The sequence below is a fragment of the Schistocerca nitens genome, chromosome 6 (genome assembly GCF_023898315.1).
Source record: "Schistocerca nitens isolate TAMUIC-IGC-003100 chromosome 6, iqSchNite1.1, whole genome shotgun sequence".
In the NCBI taxonomy this organism is placed as follows: Eukaryota; Metazoa; Arthropoda; class Insecta; order Orthoptera; family Acrididae; genus Schistocerca; species Schistocerca nitens.
This window is the reverse complement of record NC_064619.1, coordinates 716603685-716622488: the sequence shown is the minus strand read 5'-3', so window position 1 is coordinate 716622488 and position 18804 is coordinate 716603685. Positions and strand designations below refer to the sequence as shown.

At 43.9% G+C, this 18804-nt stretch overlaps 1 protein-coding gene across 1 annotated transcript in view; it reads right to left on the bottom strand.

The window, feature by feature from the left end:
- LOC126263155 (junctophilin-1) overlaps positions 1–15832 on the bottom strand; it is a 948615-nt gene extending 932783 nt beyond the window's left edge. The window contains exon 1 of the mRNA XM_049960189.1: positions 15234–15832. Coding sequence (XP_049816146.1) covers positions 15234–15541 — 308 coding nt within the window. The 5' untranslated portion in view covers positions 15542–15832. The remainder of the gene's footprint in view (positions 1–15233) is intronic.
- Positions 15833–18804: the final 2972 nt, after the last annotated feature.

Sequence of the window (18804 nt, the reverse complement as noted above, 5' to 3'; positions counted from 1 at the left end):
TTAAACAGTGCGACCTGTAATTACCGTATGGCAGCGAAACTATGTAGATATTCTAATGCGTTATATGGAACCGATTTAGGCTGGAAAAAAATTACTTCCAATGTTGGCCACCAGGTGTAAGTCTGGCGCTGTGAATGCAAGAGTGAGTATAGAAATGTTTCCATTTTTAATGGATTCGGAATGTGAAGTGGGCAGGAAAGGTCAAACAAGTGAGAAAGGCATAATGTTGGTGTTATTATTAACTGCTTACGTAGTTTGTTCAATATGGGCACAGGAGACGTCGACGAGATTTTGTATATCATCCTATTTGCACCTGGTGGCCCAAACTGGAAGTAATCTCTTTCCAGTGTAAATCGGTTGCGCATTAACGCAATAGAATATCTGTCAAGTTTCGCTCCCATACGGCTGTTACAGGCCACAGTGGAGCTCTGTGAGTAGTTGCACTTTAATTATAACCACTCGATATAACAATGTTTCAAACACATAAAAGTGTAACACAGAAAATTAATACAATATATATATGATAGCTTCCCATATCTTAACCCAGTATCAGAGAAATTTAATAAAGTAAGGAACTACTTATAATAAGTAGACACACCTCTTACTTCACTAATGAAAAACACAAAATCAAATAAATAAATACATAAAAGTAAGTATGGAGTATACAAAATATCATCTTACAGTACCAATGCCTACCATTTTGGAGTAGAAAGGAGAAGATTCTCAAGAACACAAGACTGCCTTCAGCTTAAGCGAATAAGACAGAACTAAACCTGCTTCTCATTGTTAATAACATATGAAACAATCTGACACTTTCATCCGAACAGTGATTCTCTGCCTCGTGATGACTGGGTGTTGTGTGATGTCCTTAGGTTAGTTAGGTTTAAGTAGTTCTAAGTTCTAGGGGACTGATGACCATATATGTTAAGTCCCATAGTGCTCAGAGCCATTTTTGAACCGAACAGTAAGAACTTAGATCTTCTGGAGGAAATAGAAGTATTCCCCCATGAAACGAAAAAACCAGATTCCATTCTAAATCAGCATGTGGAGCTTCCTTACCACATACATTTTAATGATTTTAAATATTCTAAAACTATGTAACCAAAAACTACAATGGAACAGCAATACAAAGACAACATACTGTTTTACTATAGCACCGAATAATAAACAACATTATTTAATAAAATCCAGAGTGCTGATATAGTAGCTTAATATGTATTTATTGTGATACATCCATTTCGGCTAGACTACCATCTTCAGATCATATGCGAAAGTTACATGACATTTTTTGTTTTCTTATAATGTTGGTTAGTTGTATTTTCGGACATATAAATTTGGTGATTACGTCCATGTATCATCAGGTGTCGCTGTCTCCCGGTATTGGACGTAAGTACCAAATTTGTATATCCGAAAAAAACAATTAAGCAACATTATAATAAAATAAAAAATATTACTTAACTTTCGCATATGGTATGAAGAAGGCATTCTAGCCAAAATGGATCCATCACAAACTACTATAGCAGCGGTCTGTATTTTATTGTATAACGTCTCTAAGAGATATCTTCAATGCTGGGGGTCCTTTGGGTCGTAAATCCTAAGAAACAGCGTGTTTGAATATACCTGTGAACTGTTTTAATTTGTACATGCATGCGTGGCTTAAGCAAAATTATTACGAACTGCAATAAACGGCTATACGAGTACAACGTTAAGAAATCTTGCTCCCAGCTGCTGACGTAAGTTTCTCTCGCCTCCTCAACTCATACCTGGGGATAGATATACTGGGTGTCACAATAAGGGACGAATATTTGTGCGTTTCCATCGCATCCACAGTGCAACGAAGTTCCCTCTGTGGTCTGTATGCATAGTCTCTTGTTCTTATTAACTTTGTGAGAACATTATTTCGTTTGTATAAGACGACCCAAAGCTGTGAGCTAACGATAAAATAACAATAAAGTATTTCTATTAGAGCGAAACAAAATTTTAGTGACACAGCTGACCAGATAGTGGGTTCTACTGAAAAAAAATGTTACTGAAATTATCAAGTATTCACCCTAAATACACCAGCAAGAGAGCCGGCTTGTTACTGGGAAAGTGCAAAAATATCCATGCCTCGCCCCTTTGCTACTTTGTGCATCTCATTAAAGCGTGGAAACCCACAAAAGTGGCAGAGCCTTATCACTACACTTACAATTTATAAGAGTACAGTAGTTCATCATAAAAAATTATAACAATGGAAAGTGTAAGATTATATGCTGTCAGTATGAAAAAACGGACAGTACAGTAGAAATTTTTCAAAACAAAAGAATGTCTACACCCAGGGAAGTAAACCCGGAAGTTATATGTTAGTTGTTTAGAGGAAGAAATGCTTGCCAGCTGGATTTAAAAGTGTATAAGGAAATTAGGAAGCCTTGTGATATGTTACAATACCTATTAATACGAGTGATGGCAGTACTTTTCAGAAGAGAGAGCGACAACAAGCGGCCAACTATCAGCGATGAGCATACGGTAACTTTAGTTTAGCGCTCTTGCATTAACTTTCATTTACGCACTCAGTTACTGCTCCTTTTATCTCCTTTTAAAGCAACCCTTATACAATCACGTTTAAAGATTACAAATAGTACTGAAAGTGTGAAGCAGTAATTGGCCTCATTACACCAGCGTTTGATTGAAACAAAATAACGCCATATGAACTAAAAAGGACACTATGCTTGTTTTAACATGTTTATGGATTACTGTGTCGTTTATTATTATGACTAAAATAATGTATTATTAAGTATCAAAAGCTTTTCACCCGTATTTAACAGCCTCATCGCATTCGTATATATGTCACAACGATGATAACAACTGGTTGTTACTTTTTTTTATCTAATTACTGTGGTGCACTGAAATGACGTGTCTACATCATATGCTCTAAATAGGTTATAGGCAAACCAAAGCAAGCGACTTATAAGACAGTTTTCAGAAAACAAAGATATCCAGGGGTTTCCTTACAAGGCAAAGTTTGTTTATAAGTATAGTTCTTCTTCTGTGATTTACGTTAGTGCTCTGATTGTAATAACGAAACCGTTGGTGCACTCATGATGTGCTCGAAAGAGCTACAGGACAAACCAAAGCAAGGGACTTGCAACACTGTATTTCATTAAAAAAAAGGTATTTTCTAGCGGTTCTTTAAAGGTAAAGTTTCATTATTTAACTAATTTTACAGCCGATAAACAGTACTGTTCTTCTATTGACTTACATCACTGTTCTGTTTATAATAAAGATAGCGGAAGATTTCACCGAACAAACTGAAAATAATTGGAAGTGTCTTTGGGTAAAAATTAAGTATCTATTATCCGCAATAAGTCTCTCAAAAAAAAAAAACATCAAATGCTGATACATTAGATTTTTCGTGCTATGAAAGGTGAGGAGGTTAAGAGAAAGCATAACGGGGAAGGGGAATCGGCCTTGGTGCATCCTTTGGCCGCCAAACATGGTTACGTTGCAGAAACGCTTCTGCCGTCGGGGCCAACACGTGTGTTCCGGCCTCGGTAGTCGCAATGAGCGCACGAAATGGGCACTAAGTGAAAAATATTCTGAGAATTGTAGTACAGTATTTCAGGAAAGAAAGATTTTCGTGTGACTCCTTAGATGGCAAATTTTCCTAATGACAGAAATTTTGTAACTGCTAAGTAGTACTCTTCTGCTGAATTGCATTTATATTCTGGTTACAGGAACGGTAGGGAAAGATTGCATATAATCAGTGCGGAATAACTGAAAATCTCTTTCGGAAAGTTATAAATGTATTTTATCCACAAAAAGTGCCTGAGAAGAAAAATGTGAATGCTGCTAACCAAAGGAATTCCTAAGAAGTAGAGTAAGTGAGGATGTAAAATAGCGGCTGGCCTTTCATTGGTTATAAGTACTGTCTCTCAGAATTTATCATCTCTTGCTCGTTTATCAAGTATCCGAACACAAGTGGCGGTGTGATTTTCTGCTATCACTACGCGGTGAATTTCCGATTAGCCCTGCCCCCGCTATCGGGAGAGTTGAAGCATGAATCTGTCACAAATCACTTCTCTGTTATTACATAAGACAGGATAAGCAGCTCTATTAGACTGCTAGCTGAAGATGTTGTGTACAACCGTATAATGTTGTTACACGATCTTAAGCAATTGCAGGAAGACTTGGACAAAACTTCCAACTGATGAAATGAATAGCAGCTTCCTTTGAAACTGGATGAAAGAAAGATAAAGCGAATAGAAAGGACTCAATATGACCTAATTACAAGATTAGCGGTTCTAGGCGCTACAGTCTGGAACCGCGCAACCGCTACGGTCGCAGGTTCGAATCCTGCCTCGGGCATAGATGTGTGTGATGTCCTTAGGTTAGTTACGTTTAAGTAGTTCTAAGTTCTAGGGGACTGATGACCTCAGAAGTTAAGTCCCATAGTGCTCAGAGCCATTTGAACAATTTTTTATTGAGCGGTAATATTAAGAACCGGTACGAAATGCGATGATCGCGTAAAATCGGTATTTGGGAAGGTTCTGGGAAAAGTGCGACTCATCAGTAATGGAAATTGCATACAAGTTAGTACTGCGACCAGTCCTACAATACTGTTCCAGTGTTTGCAGGCCTTATCGAGTAGGCATGGGAGCAAGCATCAAACGAATTCAGAGGTGCTCTGACTGGATCAGAAAGGGTCAGTATAGACACCATACGAAAGTGTAACAGAAATGCGCAAGGAACTTAAATGGGAATCAATGGAAGACAAAATGGTTCAAATGGCTCTGAGCACTATGGGACTTAACTTCTGAGGTCATCAGTCCCCTAGAACTTAGAGCTACTTAAACCTAACCAACCTAAGGACATCACACACATCCATGCCCGAGGCAGGTTTCGAACCTGCAACCGTAGCAGTCGCGCGGTTCCAAACTGAAGCGCCTAGAACCGCTCGGCCACAACGGCCGGCGCTTCGTGGGGTCTGCGCCTCACTCGAACCCTACCATCAGCTCTTACCAACTGAAATCGGGACTCATCTGATCAGGCCACGGTTTTCCAGTCGTCTAGTGTCCATACGACATGGTCAGGAGCCCAGGAGAGGCGCTGAACGTAATGCAGTGCTGTTACGAGAGGTATTCTCGTCGGTCGTCTGCTGCTGTAGTCAGTAACGCCAAATCTCGCTGCAATGTCCTGACGAGGTGCGTTCGTCGCACGTCCCACATTGATTTCTGTGGTTATTTCAGACAGTGTTGCTTGTCTGTTAGCACTGACAACTCTACGCAAACGTCACAGCACTCGATCGTTAAAAAAAGGCCGCCGCCCACTGCTTTGTCCGTGGTGAGAGCTAATGCACAAAATCTGGTATTCTCGGCACACTCTCGAAACTGTGGATCGCGAAATATTGAATTTCCAGAAATTTACGAAATGGAATGTCGCCTGCATCTAGCTCCAACTATCATTCAGAGTCTGTTAATTCCCCTCGTGCGGCCAAAATCACGCCGGAAACCTTTTCACACGAATCACATGACTGCAAATGATAGCTCTGCCATTGGATTGCCCTTTTGTACCTCCAGTATGCGGTACTACCGCCATCTGTATGTGTCATATCGCTTTCCCATGACTTTTGTCACCTCTGTGTATAATAAAGATAGCGGAAGATTTCACTTAATAAATTGAAAATAGCTGGAAATTCCTTTGGAAACAATGAAGTACCTGTTATCTAAAACAGGTCTCTCACAAATAACATCAAATGCTGATGCATTAGATTGTTGGTGCTATGAAACAACATAGCCTCAGTGACCATACGATATCGGCACCATGCGTACAAAATCCTGAGAATTTCAACACAGTATTTAAGGAAAAAGTATTTCGTGCGTCTCCTTAGATGTCAAATTTTCCAAATAACCGAAATTTTATATCTGCTAGGTAGTATTATTCTTCTGTTCACTTGCAGCTATGTTCTGGTTATACACTGAAGCGATAAAAAAACTTGTATAGGCACGCGTATTGAAATACAGAGATATGTAAACAGGCTCTGCGGTCGGCAACGCCTATATAAGACAACAAGTGTCTGGCGAAGTAGTTAGACTGGTTACTGCTGTTAGACTTGCAGGCTATCAAGATTTAAGAGAGTTTGAACGTGGTGTTGCAGCCGGTGCACGAGCGATGGGACAGTTTCTCCGAGGTAGCGATGAAGTGGGGATTTTCCCGTACGGCCATTTCATGAGTGTACTGTGAATATCAGGAATTAGGAAAAACATCAAATCTCCGACATCGCTGCGGCCGGAAAAAGATCCTGCAAGAACGGGACCAACGGCGGCTGAAGAGAATCGTTCAACGTGACAGAAGTGCAACCCTTCCGCAGACTGCTGCAGATTTCAGTACTGGGCCATCAACAAGTGTATTCGTGCGAACCATTCAACAAAACATCATCGATACGGGCTTTCGGAGCCGAAGGCCTGCTCACGTATCCTTGATCCTTGATGACTGCACGACACAAAGCTTCACGCCTCTCCTGGACTCGTCGACACCGACATTGGACTGTTGATGACTGGAAACATGTTGCCTGGTCGGACGAGTCTCGTTTCAGATTGTATTGAGCTGATGGGCGCGTACGGGTATGGAGACACCGCATGAACCCATGGACCCTGCATGTCAGCAGGGGACTGTTCAAGTTGGTGGAGGCTATGTAATGGTGTGGAGCATGTGCAGTTGGAGTAATATGGGATCCGTGATACGTCTAGATACGACTCTGACAGATTCCACGTACGTAAGCATCCTGTCTGATCACCTGCATCCATTCATGTCGATTGTGCATTCTGATGGACTTGGGCGATTCCAGCAGGACATTGCGACACCCCACACGTCCAGAACTGCTACAGAGTGGCTCCAGGAACACTCTTCTCAGTTTAAATACTTCCGCTGGCCACCAAACTCCTCAGACATGAACATTATTGAGCATATCTGGGATGCCTTGCAATGTGCCGTTCAGAAGAGATCTCCATCCCCTTGTACTTAGGGACTTATGGACGGCCTTGGAGGGTTCATGGTATCAGTTCCCTCCAGCACTACTTCAGACATTAGTCGAGTCCATGCCACTTCATGTTGCGGCACTTTTGTGTACTTGCGGGGGCCCTACACGATGTTAGGCAGGTGCACTAGTTTCTTTGGCACTTCAGTGTAAGAACGATAAGGAAAGATTAGATCTTCTCAGCTCGGAATAACTGAGAACTTCTTTCGGAAAGAAATTCTGGTGCCAGAGGGTTTCTTGCAAGAGAAGGTGTAAAATGGCTGATGACCATTTGTTAGTTATTACGTGCTGTCTCTCAGAATTTATCATATATTGCTCTTTTATGAAGTATCTTATCGCCAGTGGCGGTGTGAATTTCTACTGTCACTACACGGTAGATTTCTGATCTTGGGTGACCATGAAAATTTTCTTCATATCTTTATTCGTTTCCGAGATACAGAGGTTCAACGTTACCCTACTGGTATACGTAAAATACGCACGTAAAATCCGATGTGGGGCGAAAACATAGCGTATAAATTAATGTAGCACGGACAAATATGCTGTGAAGTATCTCCGTTATCATCTGGGAACGCCATGTTGTAGTACTGAAGCACATTCAAATTTTTTCGCGTAAAATACTGTCTCGAGTGTAAAAATAGTTTTGCGTTATTTCAGGTCCACATAAATTAACTATCTAAATTTTACTGATCACTACATTTCTTTTCATATGCGTTACACGCCCAGCTGCAGCAGCGAAAAGAGAAGAACCAGTGGAAAAATGCTCCTGCGGTGCACAAAAACTGCGAGTGTGTTCCCCTTTATTTAAAAGAGAGTTGGGTACCAACTGCCTCATTCTATGTTCGTCAGTATCTTTAAGTTTTCCCAAAAATTTTGGTATGTGAACATATTCTCACTTTCTTATGCTGAGAGAGAAGAAGACAGCGACAGTGGCAAACAGACGAAAAGCAATAAGTAATGGAAGATAGTACACAGTGGTTGTGTTATAGGAAGAGCGAATGAGACAATGGAAGTGAGAAAGAAAGAGAAGGACACAGTGGCAGTGGGAAATAGGCCCCTGCGGGGCGTTTGGGGGGGGGGGGGGTGTAAGGAGGTAGGGAAAATGGAAATGGGTGGGAGCCAGTGATAATGAGAGACAGAGTACATAGCAGTGACAACGAGGAAGAGAGAAGAGACAGCAGCAGGAGGAAGGAATCAGTGAGACATTAGCAGTAAGAGAGAGCAAGAGGGAGACAGTGATAGTAACAGGAGCGAAGGGGACTGTGGCTGCGACACAAGAGACAATGACAGAGAGAGACAAAGAGATAATGACAATGAGTTGGACTGAATAGATGAGTGAGAAATGGCAGAGGTGAGTGTATAGGTATGGGCGACTTACAGCGATGGAAAGTAGGTGTGAGCGAGTTACAGTTTTGGGAGCTTGTGGTAGTTTGAGGTGAGGTGCATGTAAAACAGAGCACGAATATGTTCGCATAGCATAGTATTAGAGAAAAATTTTAAAGGCGCTGAGGAAGGCAAAATGAGGCAGCTGGTATCCCAATTTTCAGCCAGAGTTTTTTTAAATAAACAGGAATATATTCGCATTTTTTGTGCTCCGATAGAGGCATTTTTCCTTTGGTTCCTGGTATGATGTAAATCTAAATATTTTACGTAACAGGAAATGAAAAACGAAGCTTAAATATGAACAGAATAGGTACAGAAAAAATATATGATTTACTTTTTGCTGTTGGGTAGCAACGTTAAATGATAAAAAAGTGAAAGTCGGGTGGATTTGAAAGGTTATGTGCACAATGATATCGTCAGAGAAATGGGCATGTCATGTTTATAAAAAAGTGTGAAGATTGATACATTTAAAGTATTAGCATGCTTTCGCTGTAAATGATTTATATTCTGACGTGTTAGAAGTCTGAAATTGCATGCTTTACCAACAAAAAGTCTGAAAGTATTTGTTTTAGGTATTGTAAAAATTTAAAATAGCTGCAGTCGCCGTAGCTCATGTCATACAAGATAGTCACACGGAGCAATGAATAAGGGACTTTTAATGGATATATATGAAGAAATACAAATTTACATCCATCTGAAAAAATTCAAGGCAAGGACGCCCAGGGAGCAATGGATTGTAAGAAACGCAGATTTCTTGGAAATTTGCCGCCCGTTATTGACAACTTCCTTTCAAGATCTCCGTAAGTTCATAGTTGTACCTAGCGTTTGTAAACATGCTCTTGTAAACAGGCCACGTTGCGTCCAAGACATGCTACGCAACTCTAAATTTCCCTCTACGTTGAATTTCGCCCGCTCACGCTGGAAGACGTCACTTAACACTCGACATGGACGCACAGTCCACTGCACCTGTTTCAGATTTTTACTCAATCTAGAATAGTGTTTGTAGATATTTTAATTGATAAAGCGCATAGTTCGAAAATTCTAACACTTCAGAAAATAACTCACTTTAAAAATAAAATACGCTAATACTTTTAATGTATAGAACTGTAAGTTTTTATCATCATGACTGCCCATTTTTCTTACGATATCATTGGCCACATAACTTTTGAAATCGACCTGACCTTTATTTTTTTATCATTTGACGTTGCTTCTGAACAGCACAAAAAATGGTTCAAATGGCTCTGAGCACTATGGGACTTAACTTCTGAGGTCATCAGTCCCCTAGAACTTAGAACTATTTAAACCTAACTAACCTAAGGACATCACACACCTCCATGCCCGAGGCAGGATTCTAATCTGCGACCGTAGCAGTCCCGCGGTTCCAGACTGTAGCGCCTAGAACCGCTCTGCCACCCCGGCCGGCTGAACAGCACAATGTAGATTTTATATTCTTTTTGCACTTATACTGCACATATGTATGCTTCGGTTTTACTCTCCTCTTATGTTAAAAAAAAGAAGTCTATAGCCATCATATTATGCGTTAACAATCGCAATTGGAGGGCTAGTTGAAAATGGTCTGGTTGTAACGGCTTTTCATTGATTGAGTACAGTTCCGGAACAATAGGACCATCAGAACATGGAGAAACAAATAATAGTCATTCTTCTGTCGCTCAAAACGTGAAGGGGAAAGGGCAGATATTCGATAACGTCAGTACGAGGTACCCTCTGCCATGCACTGTGCAGGAGCATATTGCCGATACAGAAGTAGATATAGACGGCGTGTACGCCGCTGCTGCTTCCGAGGTTCGCTTGTTCGCAGCCCTGGCCGATTCACCTGGAGCAGACGGGGTGCAGGTCAGGGCACGTAAACAAACCCGGGTGCGCACACGTGCCCAGCGTGCGGGCATCACTTCGTAGAACGTATCACTGCCCGTCGCCATCGCCTGTGAAACTGGGGGGCTCCGATCTCTGCAGTACTCGCATGTCGAAATGCGGTTGTCTGACACTGACGGCCACTGAACCTCATATCTCGTTTCTCGCATGTATACACTGCGGTGGCCACGAAGTATCACATGAGTCCGCTACAATGTGAATAACAAATTTATAGAGCACAACAAAATTAAGCATTTCGAATTTGTGCAGATACATTGTGACAGCAATGCTGAATCATTTGAAAACGGTACTGTGACCAAAAAAAATTGATAGACCAGAAAACTTGATTCTATTTATTTCACATATGTTTTACGTAGACATACCGTTGACTTGTATAACAACGCCGTTAGGAGCAGTAGAAATCGAGGAATTAGATATTGTATTAGGCAAGCCTTTAAGTATAAATAATTCGTAAAAGCAAGCGTAATGAGCAATGCATACACCTACTGAACCGTGTTGACATTTGCCCAGGCATGTTCCTACTGACAATAAAAATTACGAATGAACTAAGCAAGCAGATGAACTAATCATTAAGTGTAAACCGATATTAAAATGTGCATGGGAGCCTACTTCTTAATCTAAAGCGAAACGCATTTTTAGATGCTCAGTGCCTCAAATTAAAGACTGCTTACCACAATTTACACTGCTACTCAAGAGAGTCATTTAGAGGCCTACTACAAATATGAGAATATCTTTTTCTCAACAGGGCATTAAATGCAGAGATTTCAGGACGATTATTTGTGTTTCTGGGTATAACATGTGTGGGCGACAGGAAGAACATCCGGCCACATTCTATCACCAACATGGCAAATCCGGATTAACATGCAGATACGGGATGATGCCAAGAAAAGAGAGAAGCACTTGATAAATATCTGCAGCCCCTCAGACATCACTTGTAAGAATCAGTGGAAATCAAAAAATAAGACATCAGTGTTCCGTTGGTGTATACAGTGAGACACCGTGACGATATGCGCAATTCAATTTAATTGTCTCACTGAAGGGAAGCACGCACGCACGCACGCACGCACACACACACACACACACACACACACACACACACACACACACACACACACACACACACACGTGCGCCCGCGTGCAGGCATGCATACATATGCAAACACCCGGTCATACGAGGATTTAAACATACTACGTCCCTATGGGTTCCCAAATCCGGTTTTCTGTCAATCGATTTCCCAGTCATGTTTCTGGGTGGTTGAATAAACACGCCGATATTGTTTCTGGAAATGCGGTTCTAGCTACTGGGTTTCCTCTTCCACAGTCGGTTTGTGACTCCATGTAAACGCTCTGTCGCGTTGTGTTGTCGGATTGCTAGTTGGGTTTTAGACTCTTGGTGAATTTGACTGAGTGAAAGAAAAGGGCAAATACTGAACTGACCAGGAAGTTATTAATTTCTTTTACTTAATCAGCGAGGAGCACATATTGTTTCTTTATGAGATGGAAGGAGATACACGAATAGTGACATATTTACTGAATTAGTAACATCGGAGTGCTTGGCGACAACCCAGTATGTTGTGTAGCAGACTAATTTATAAATTGTTGTACCCAGTGTCGCTTTTAGTGGCACAGAAACGCTGCCTGGTAACAAAATAGTAGATAATTCTATGCACAGGATTAAGAATGTGTCTTTACTTGTGAAGAAGTTTGCTAGATATACCGAGGCCCCGAAACATTGGAACGTGATGGTGTTCGACCAGTTATCACCTCGCACTTTTTCCACAAATCGTGTGGTACAAGTGGCAACGGCACCCATACGATAGTTTGTAGGGGGAGGGGTAGAACAGGGAGTATCGAGTACTTTTAATATTTTGGAAGACGAATGCTGACTTGTAAGTAGCCATAAAAAACTTCCAGTTCTGAGCCTATTAAAAATTTGCGTAAGACCGACTTTTAAATCATTTTATTGGAAGAGAAACACGTGACTACACAATATTCTTTCCATTCCCTGAGACTTAGGGGGTGCAACGTCGCCCTCCCCCCCCCCCCCCCCCGCCCCCTTTTGACCTTGGGTATGGGCGTCGTTCAAAAAATGGTTCAAATGGCTCTGAGCACTATGGGACTTAACTTCTGAGGTCATCAGTCCCCTAGAACTTAGAACTACTTAAACCTATCTAACCTAAGGACATCACACAGATCCATGCTCGAGGCAGGATTCGAACCTGCGACTGTAGCGATCGCGCGGTTCCAGACTGTAGCGCCTAGAACCGCTCGGCCACTCCAGCCGGCATGGGTGTCGTTGACAGCTGGGAATAATTAAACACTTTTGCACTTATTTATTGGTGTCGACAGAATTATTATACTTCTTTTCCTGAACAGTTTCCCTGCCCTCGGCGTTAAGACCTCACGGCATCGATAAGGAATTCGTAATGCCTCTTTATTAAAAATTTTACAAAGGTACTGGCTACCTCATTTTCTCGTACTGGCAAAAGCAGAAGATCTGATTAACACCGATTATGTGAAACAACTGACGATCGGAGAACCGGTATTTGACGTAAGAGTGAAAATCGAGAGCTATGGAATTCGGTTTTCGTATTCCGTAAGCAGTGTAGACGTCTCGACAAATCGAAGTTGCACAGGACGTCACCTGGATGGCACCTGTAGCTCGGAAAATATTAGGTGAGTCAGCCTTTGCTGGGAGAGTGGCGGTTGCTAGGAGACAGGTAGTAGGCCGGCTGTATCGCAAGCGCTGCCCGCGGCGCCTGCGTTTATTTATACGACAAGCGGGCGAGCCACCGGCGCAGACCTATTTCTGGGCGCGGTATTCCTCTTGTACCGCGAATATTTATTTTAATCGCTGCGCCGTTCCGTCTGCTGGCCCTATAGTATTGTAGCCGCCCTGCCTATAATACGACGACGTTCCCGCGCTCTTCTCTGTGGGCCGGCGCTCGGCGAAAGGAATTTTTGTAACCCTTGTCGACTGAGACCTCATCCTATCAACGCTCAGCTGTGAAGACAGTGACTGGTGGCTCCCAATTATACTTGCTACGCGTGCAGACTGCTGAGAATCGTCAGCTGCGCACTAGTATCTAAGTGCAGAGTCATTAATTCAATCGGAAAAAATCCCTAAGTTAAAAGAATGCCTGCGAAATTGCTGCACTGTGTTTCCCTCCACTTTTATCCGCTATAGTTGCCATACGTCGATCGTATACGAATTATCACATAATCTCGATGTTCCACTATGTTCCCTGAGAATGTCTTTATGCCTGAGCATACATTCTCTTGAAACGTATCTCCTAAGAAAAATGACTCAAAGTACAACAAAAACAGATATTGAAAGCGTATCAAAATAAGCCGTGAATTATAAATTCTCAAGAAGAAGTAATGTAGGAGGTCCTAGAAATAGGTGGACTTTTCAGTCGGTTCAGAGCAGTCGACGTTATCCACGACACTGGTGAAAGTCTTGTCGATTCGACCCTGTTCTACTTGTTATTGTCGCTAACAAACGTCACTGTACTCAACAGTTAACTGGGGAACAGTTCTACGTGAAGGCTCACTCAGTGTTCTCAGATTAACTTCATCATATGTTCCTCGTGCTATGGCAGCTAGCTAGTGGTGTCGTCGCATTCCGTGAATTCCGAGGCTAGTGATCTTTGAATGCATCATTTAAAGGGAACAACTACAACAGCACTCGTGTAACTAAAACCACTGCTCTCATTATGTATGGTATGCACGTGAGACAGAGATGTTGCAGGTGCCAGAGCATCCTTGCCATACCTTGACATGCCGTAATATCCTTGGCAGCTGTTGTTGCTTCTATTATTGTTTAATGAATATTAAAATCGATTTCTTTGGAAATGCTGCTCTACTTTTATCTCGGCAACGAAAGCGTTGGGAATAGCTCGTGAGAATTGCTTAAATAATCAGGCCAGTTCTCATGTAGAATGAGTTCTTAAAGCTACAGAACAAGCCGAATGTAGCACAATTCAAGTAAGATCTGAACCCCGATGACGTGCAGCATGTATCTTGTATTGCAGCTTTAAAGCGAAAAAAAAAAATCCAGCAGTTGATCAACGAAGAAACCAGAGCAGGTAAATAAAAATGCTGAGAAAGGGGTGTCGAGCAATATTTTGACCCCTGGAGACTAACTGCGGAATATGATCTCTGAGACGACGAGGAATAAACGTCTAATGGGCATAGATCTAGAACTGTGTGGTTCCCGTGCGAGAGACCATTTTATTCATGTGATGCAGTACATTCCGGTGGGTGAAGGTCCATACCTTCCTAAACCTCTGAGAGATGGTCGTATCTTACGGCACCTGACTGGAGAGATGAATCTGCATGTACCGGAGGATACACTCACTGCCTTTTTGGACACAGTAACCGTGGCTGTTGGATGAGGATGCCCTCTCTGGCAAAGACCGACGGCGTATCGTACAGTACAATCTGATACATCGAATAAATAACATGGCCTATTGCAGGAAGAGGACGCATATCATGATCGCAGTTTATTTGATCATTATTCGCTGAAGGATCGGGTCTAGAGGTTTGTCCGTGTCGTTCAAAATCACTCCGCATAGAGCACGGTGCCGAACTGATGTCGTTCACCTTCCTACATTCCCCGTGCGAACACTTTGAGGGAGTTGAGCATCTGGTGTTTCCGATGAGACGACACTGGGCTGCAACTCAAACTGGACGGCCAGCAGGTGGTGCTGCGCCAGTTTTTCACCTCCGAGGACGTCCTTCAACAATGCCGCCTGCCAGCGCAAGTGGTCCGTCACACGACAATCAGTCAACCGGAACTCCTCGCGAGCTGCAGCCGGGAGGCGCCGGCTGGCGTCCCGCAACAGGTTGAAGGTAGGAGAGTCGGCAGCTGGCGGCCCGGCGGACACAGCACACGCACACAGGCACAGGCACACAACACAGAGGAGTGGGCGGGGCGGGGCGTTACCTGGGCCAGGTGTACACGCCGGACACCTCGAAGCCGTAGTGCCAGGAGCCGGCGTAGGCGCCCTGCCCCTTGGGGCCGGTGCAGACGCCGTGGCCGTGCGCCTTCCCGTCCTCCCAGCCGCCGCAGTACGTCCCGCCGTCGTCGAAATCGAAGCGGCCGCCGTTCACCATGGTCTTGGTGGTGGTGGCGGTGCCGGTGGCGCCCGTCGACGCGGGAGACGCGTTCACAGCCGCCGCCGCCGGCGCCGCCCCCGGCGCGGCCGCCCCCTGGCCGGCGGCGGCGCTGCCCACCTGGTTCGCCTGTTGCATTCCGTTACTTTAGTTCCTACCGCTCGTGGACGACTGCTGCGGACGCTAGGTCTTCTTCCGTACGACCTTCCGTTCCCAGAAAAAAAAAAAAAACAAAAAGAAAAACGGGCCAACTGAAGAGGGAGATCGGGCGGCAGCGCTAGAGGTATCACCGTTGCCAGCACGTATGGCTGCCCATATTCGTGGCGGTGACAGAGTCGGTCGGTCGCTCGGCTCGCACTCGCGGCACCCGCGGATCAGCTGGCCATGCCAACGGCGCGCGCCCCGCACTGGCGATGGCGCCGAGTGCCGACAGCCCGCCCGGCTAAACTCGGCCGCGCGCCACCCGCCGGCCGCCGGCACGCGGTTCCGCCGGCCGCCGCGCGGCGCGCTGCCGAGCGCCGAGTAGCCGCGCGCGCTGCTAGGTGGCGCGTCGGACGCGGTGCAGCAGAGCGACAACGGAGGCGCCACCGCATCAGTGCGGCGTGCGTACTGTTTGTCGTGTTGCGGACCAGATGTCGCTGCGGGAATAGGTTTAGCCTCAGTATAGCCTCATTGCTGTCTGTGGTCGGTGGGAGCTTCTACATGCAGCTGTTAACGTCGATACACTGTGTTCATCGTAAGAATAAACCTGATGTACCCAAAGACTGGAAAGCTGCACAGGCCACACCAATATTCAAGAAAGGTCGTAGGAGTAATCTACTAAATTACAGACCCATATCGTTAACGTCGATACGCAAATATGGCTCTGAGCACTATGGGACTTAACATCTGTGGTCATCAGTCCCCTAGAACTTAGAATTACTTAAACCTAACTAACCTAAGGACATCACACACATCCATGCCCGAGGCAGGATTCGAACCTGCGACCGTAGCGGTCACGCGGTTCCAGACTGCAGCGCCCAGAACCGCACGGCCACTTCGGCCGGCAAATCGATCTCGCCGCGACGAAAAACGTCTTTGCTTTAATGACTTCCATCCCAACTCGCGTATCATATCTGCCACACTCTCTCCCCTATTACGTGATAATACAAAACGAGTTGCCCTTTTTTGCACCCTTTCGATGTCCTCCGTCAATCCCACTTGGTACGGATCCCACACCGCGCAGCAATATTCTAACAGAGGACGAACGAGTGTAGTGTAAGCTGTCTCTTTAGTGGACTTGTTGCATATTCTAAGTGTCCTGCCAGTGAAACGCAACCTTTGGCTCGCCTTCCCCACAATATTATCTATGTGGTCTTTCCAACTGAAGTTGTTAGTAATTTTAACACCCAGGTACTTAGTTGAATTGACAGCCTTGAGAATTGTACTATTTATCGAGTAATCGAATTCCAACGGATTTCTTTTGGAACTCATGTGGGTCACCTCACACTTTTCGTTATTTAGCGTCAACTGCCACCTGCCACACCATACAACAATCTTTTCTAAATCGCTTTGCAACTGATACTGGTCTTCGGATGACCTTACTAGACGGTAAATTACAGCATCATCTGCGAAAAACCTAAGAGAACTACTCAGATTGTCATCCAGGTCATTTGTATAGATCAGGAACAGCAGAGGTCCCAGGACGCTTCACTGGGGAACACCTGATATCATTTCAGTTTTACTCGATGATTTGCCGTCTATTACTACCAACTGCGACGTTCCTGACAGGAAATCACGAATCCAGTCGCACAACTGAGACGATACCCCATAGGCTCGCAGCTTGATTAGAAGTCGCTTGTGAGGAACGGTGTCAAAAACTTTCCGGAAATTTGGAAATACGGAATCAACTTGAGATCCCCTATCGATAGCGGCCATTACTTCGTGCGAATAAAGAGCTAGCTGCGTTGCACAAGAACGATGTTTTCTGAAACCATGCTGATTACGTATCAGTAGATCGTTCCCTTCGAGGTGATTCATAATGCTTGAATACTGTATATGCTCCAAAACCCTACTGCAAACCGACGTCAATGATATAGGTCTGTAGTTCGATGGATTACTCCTACTACCCTTCTTAAACACTGGTGCAACCTGTGCAATTTTCCAATCTGCAGGTACAGATCTATCGGTGAGCGAGCGGCTGTATATGATTGCTAAGTAGGGAGTTATTGTATCAGCGTAATCTGAAAGAAACCTAATCGGTATACAATCTGGACCTGAAGAATTGCGCGTATCAAGCGATTTGAGTTGCTTCGCAACGCCTAAGGTATCTACTTCTAAGAAACTCATGCTAGCACATGGAAGTGCTGAGTGCTATTGACAAGGGATTTCAGATCGATTTCGTATTCCTGGATTTCCGGATGGCTTTTGACGCTGTACCACACAAGCGGCTCGTAGTAAAATTGCGTGCTTATGGAATATCGTCTCAGTTATGTGACTGGATTTGTGATTTCCTGTGAGAGAGGTCACAGTTCGTAGTAACTGACGGAAAGTCATAAAGGTAAAACAGAAGTGATTTCTGGCGTTCCCCAAGGACCAAGGCCCTTTGCTGTTCCTTATCTATATAAACGATGTCGGAGACAATCTGAGCAGCCGTCTTCGGTTGCTTGGAGATGACGCTGTCGTTTATGGACTAATAAAGTCTTCCGAAGATCAAAACAAACTGCAAAACTATTTAGATAAAATATCTGTATGGTGCGAAAAGTGGCAGTTGACCCTAAATAACGAAAAGTGTGAGGTCATCCACATGAGTGCTAAAAGGAACTCGTTAAACTTCGGTTACACGATAAATCAGTCTAATCTAAAAACCGTAAATTCAACTAAATACCTAGGTATTACAATTACGAACAACTTAAAATGGAAAGAACACATAGAAAATGTTGTGGGGAAGGCTAACCAAAGGCTGCGTTTTATTGGCAGGACACTTAGAAAATGTAACAGACCTACTAAGGAGACTGCCTACACTACGCTTATCCGTCCTCTTTTGGAATACTGCTGCGCAGTGTGGGATCCTTACCAGATAGGACTGACGGAATACATCGAAAAAGTTCAAAGAAAGGCAGCACGCTTTGTATTATAGCGAAATGTGGGAGAGAGTGTCACAGAAATGATACAGGATTTGGGCTGGAAATCATTAAAAGAAAGGCGTTTTTCGTTGCGACGGAATCTTTTCACGAAATTCCAATCACCAACTTTCTCCTCCGAATACGAAAATATTTTGTTGACACTGACATACATAGGGAGGAACGATCACCACGATAAAATAAGGGAAATCAGAGCTCGTACGGAAAGATATAGGGGTTCATTCTTTCCGCGCGCTATAAGAGATTGGAATAATAGAGAATTGTGAAGGTGGTTCGATG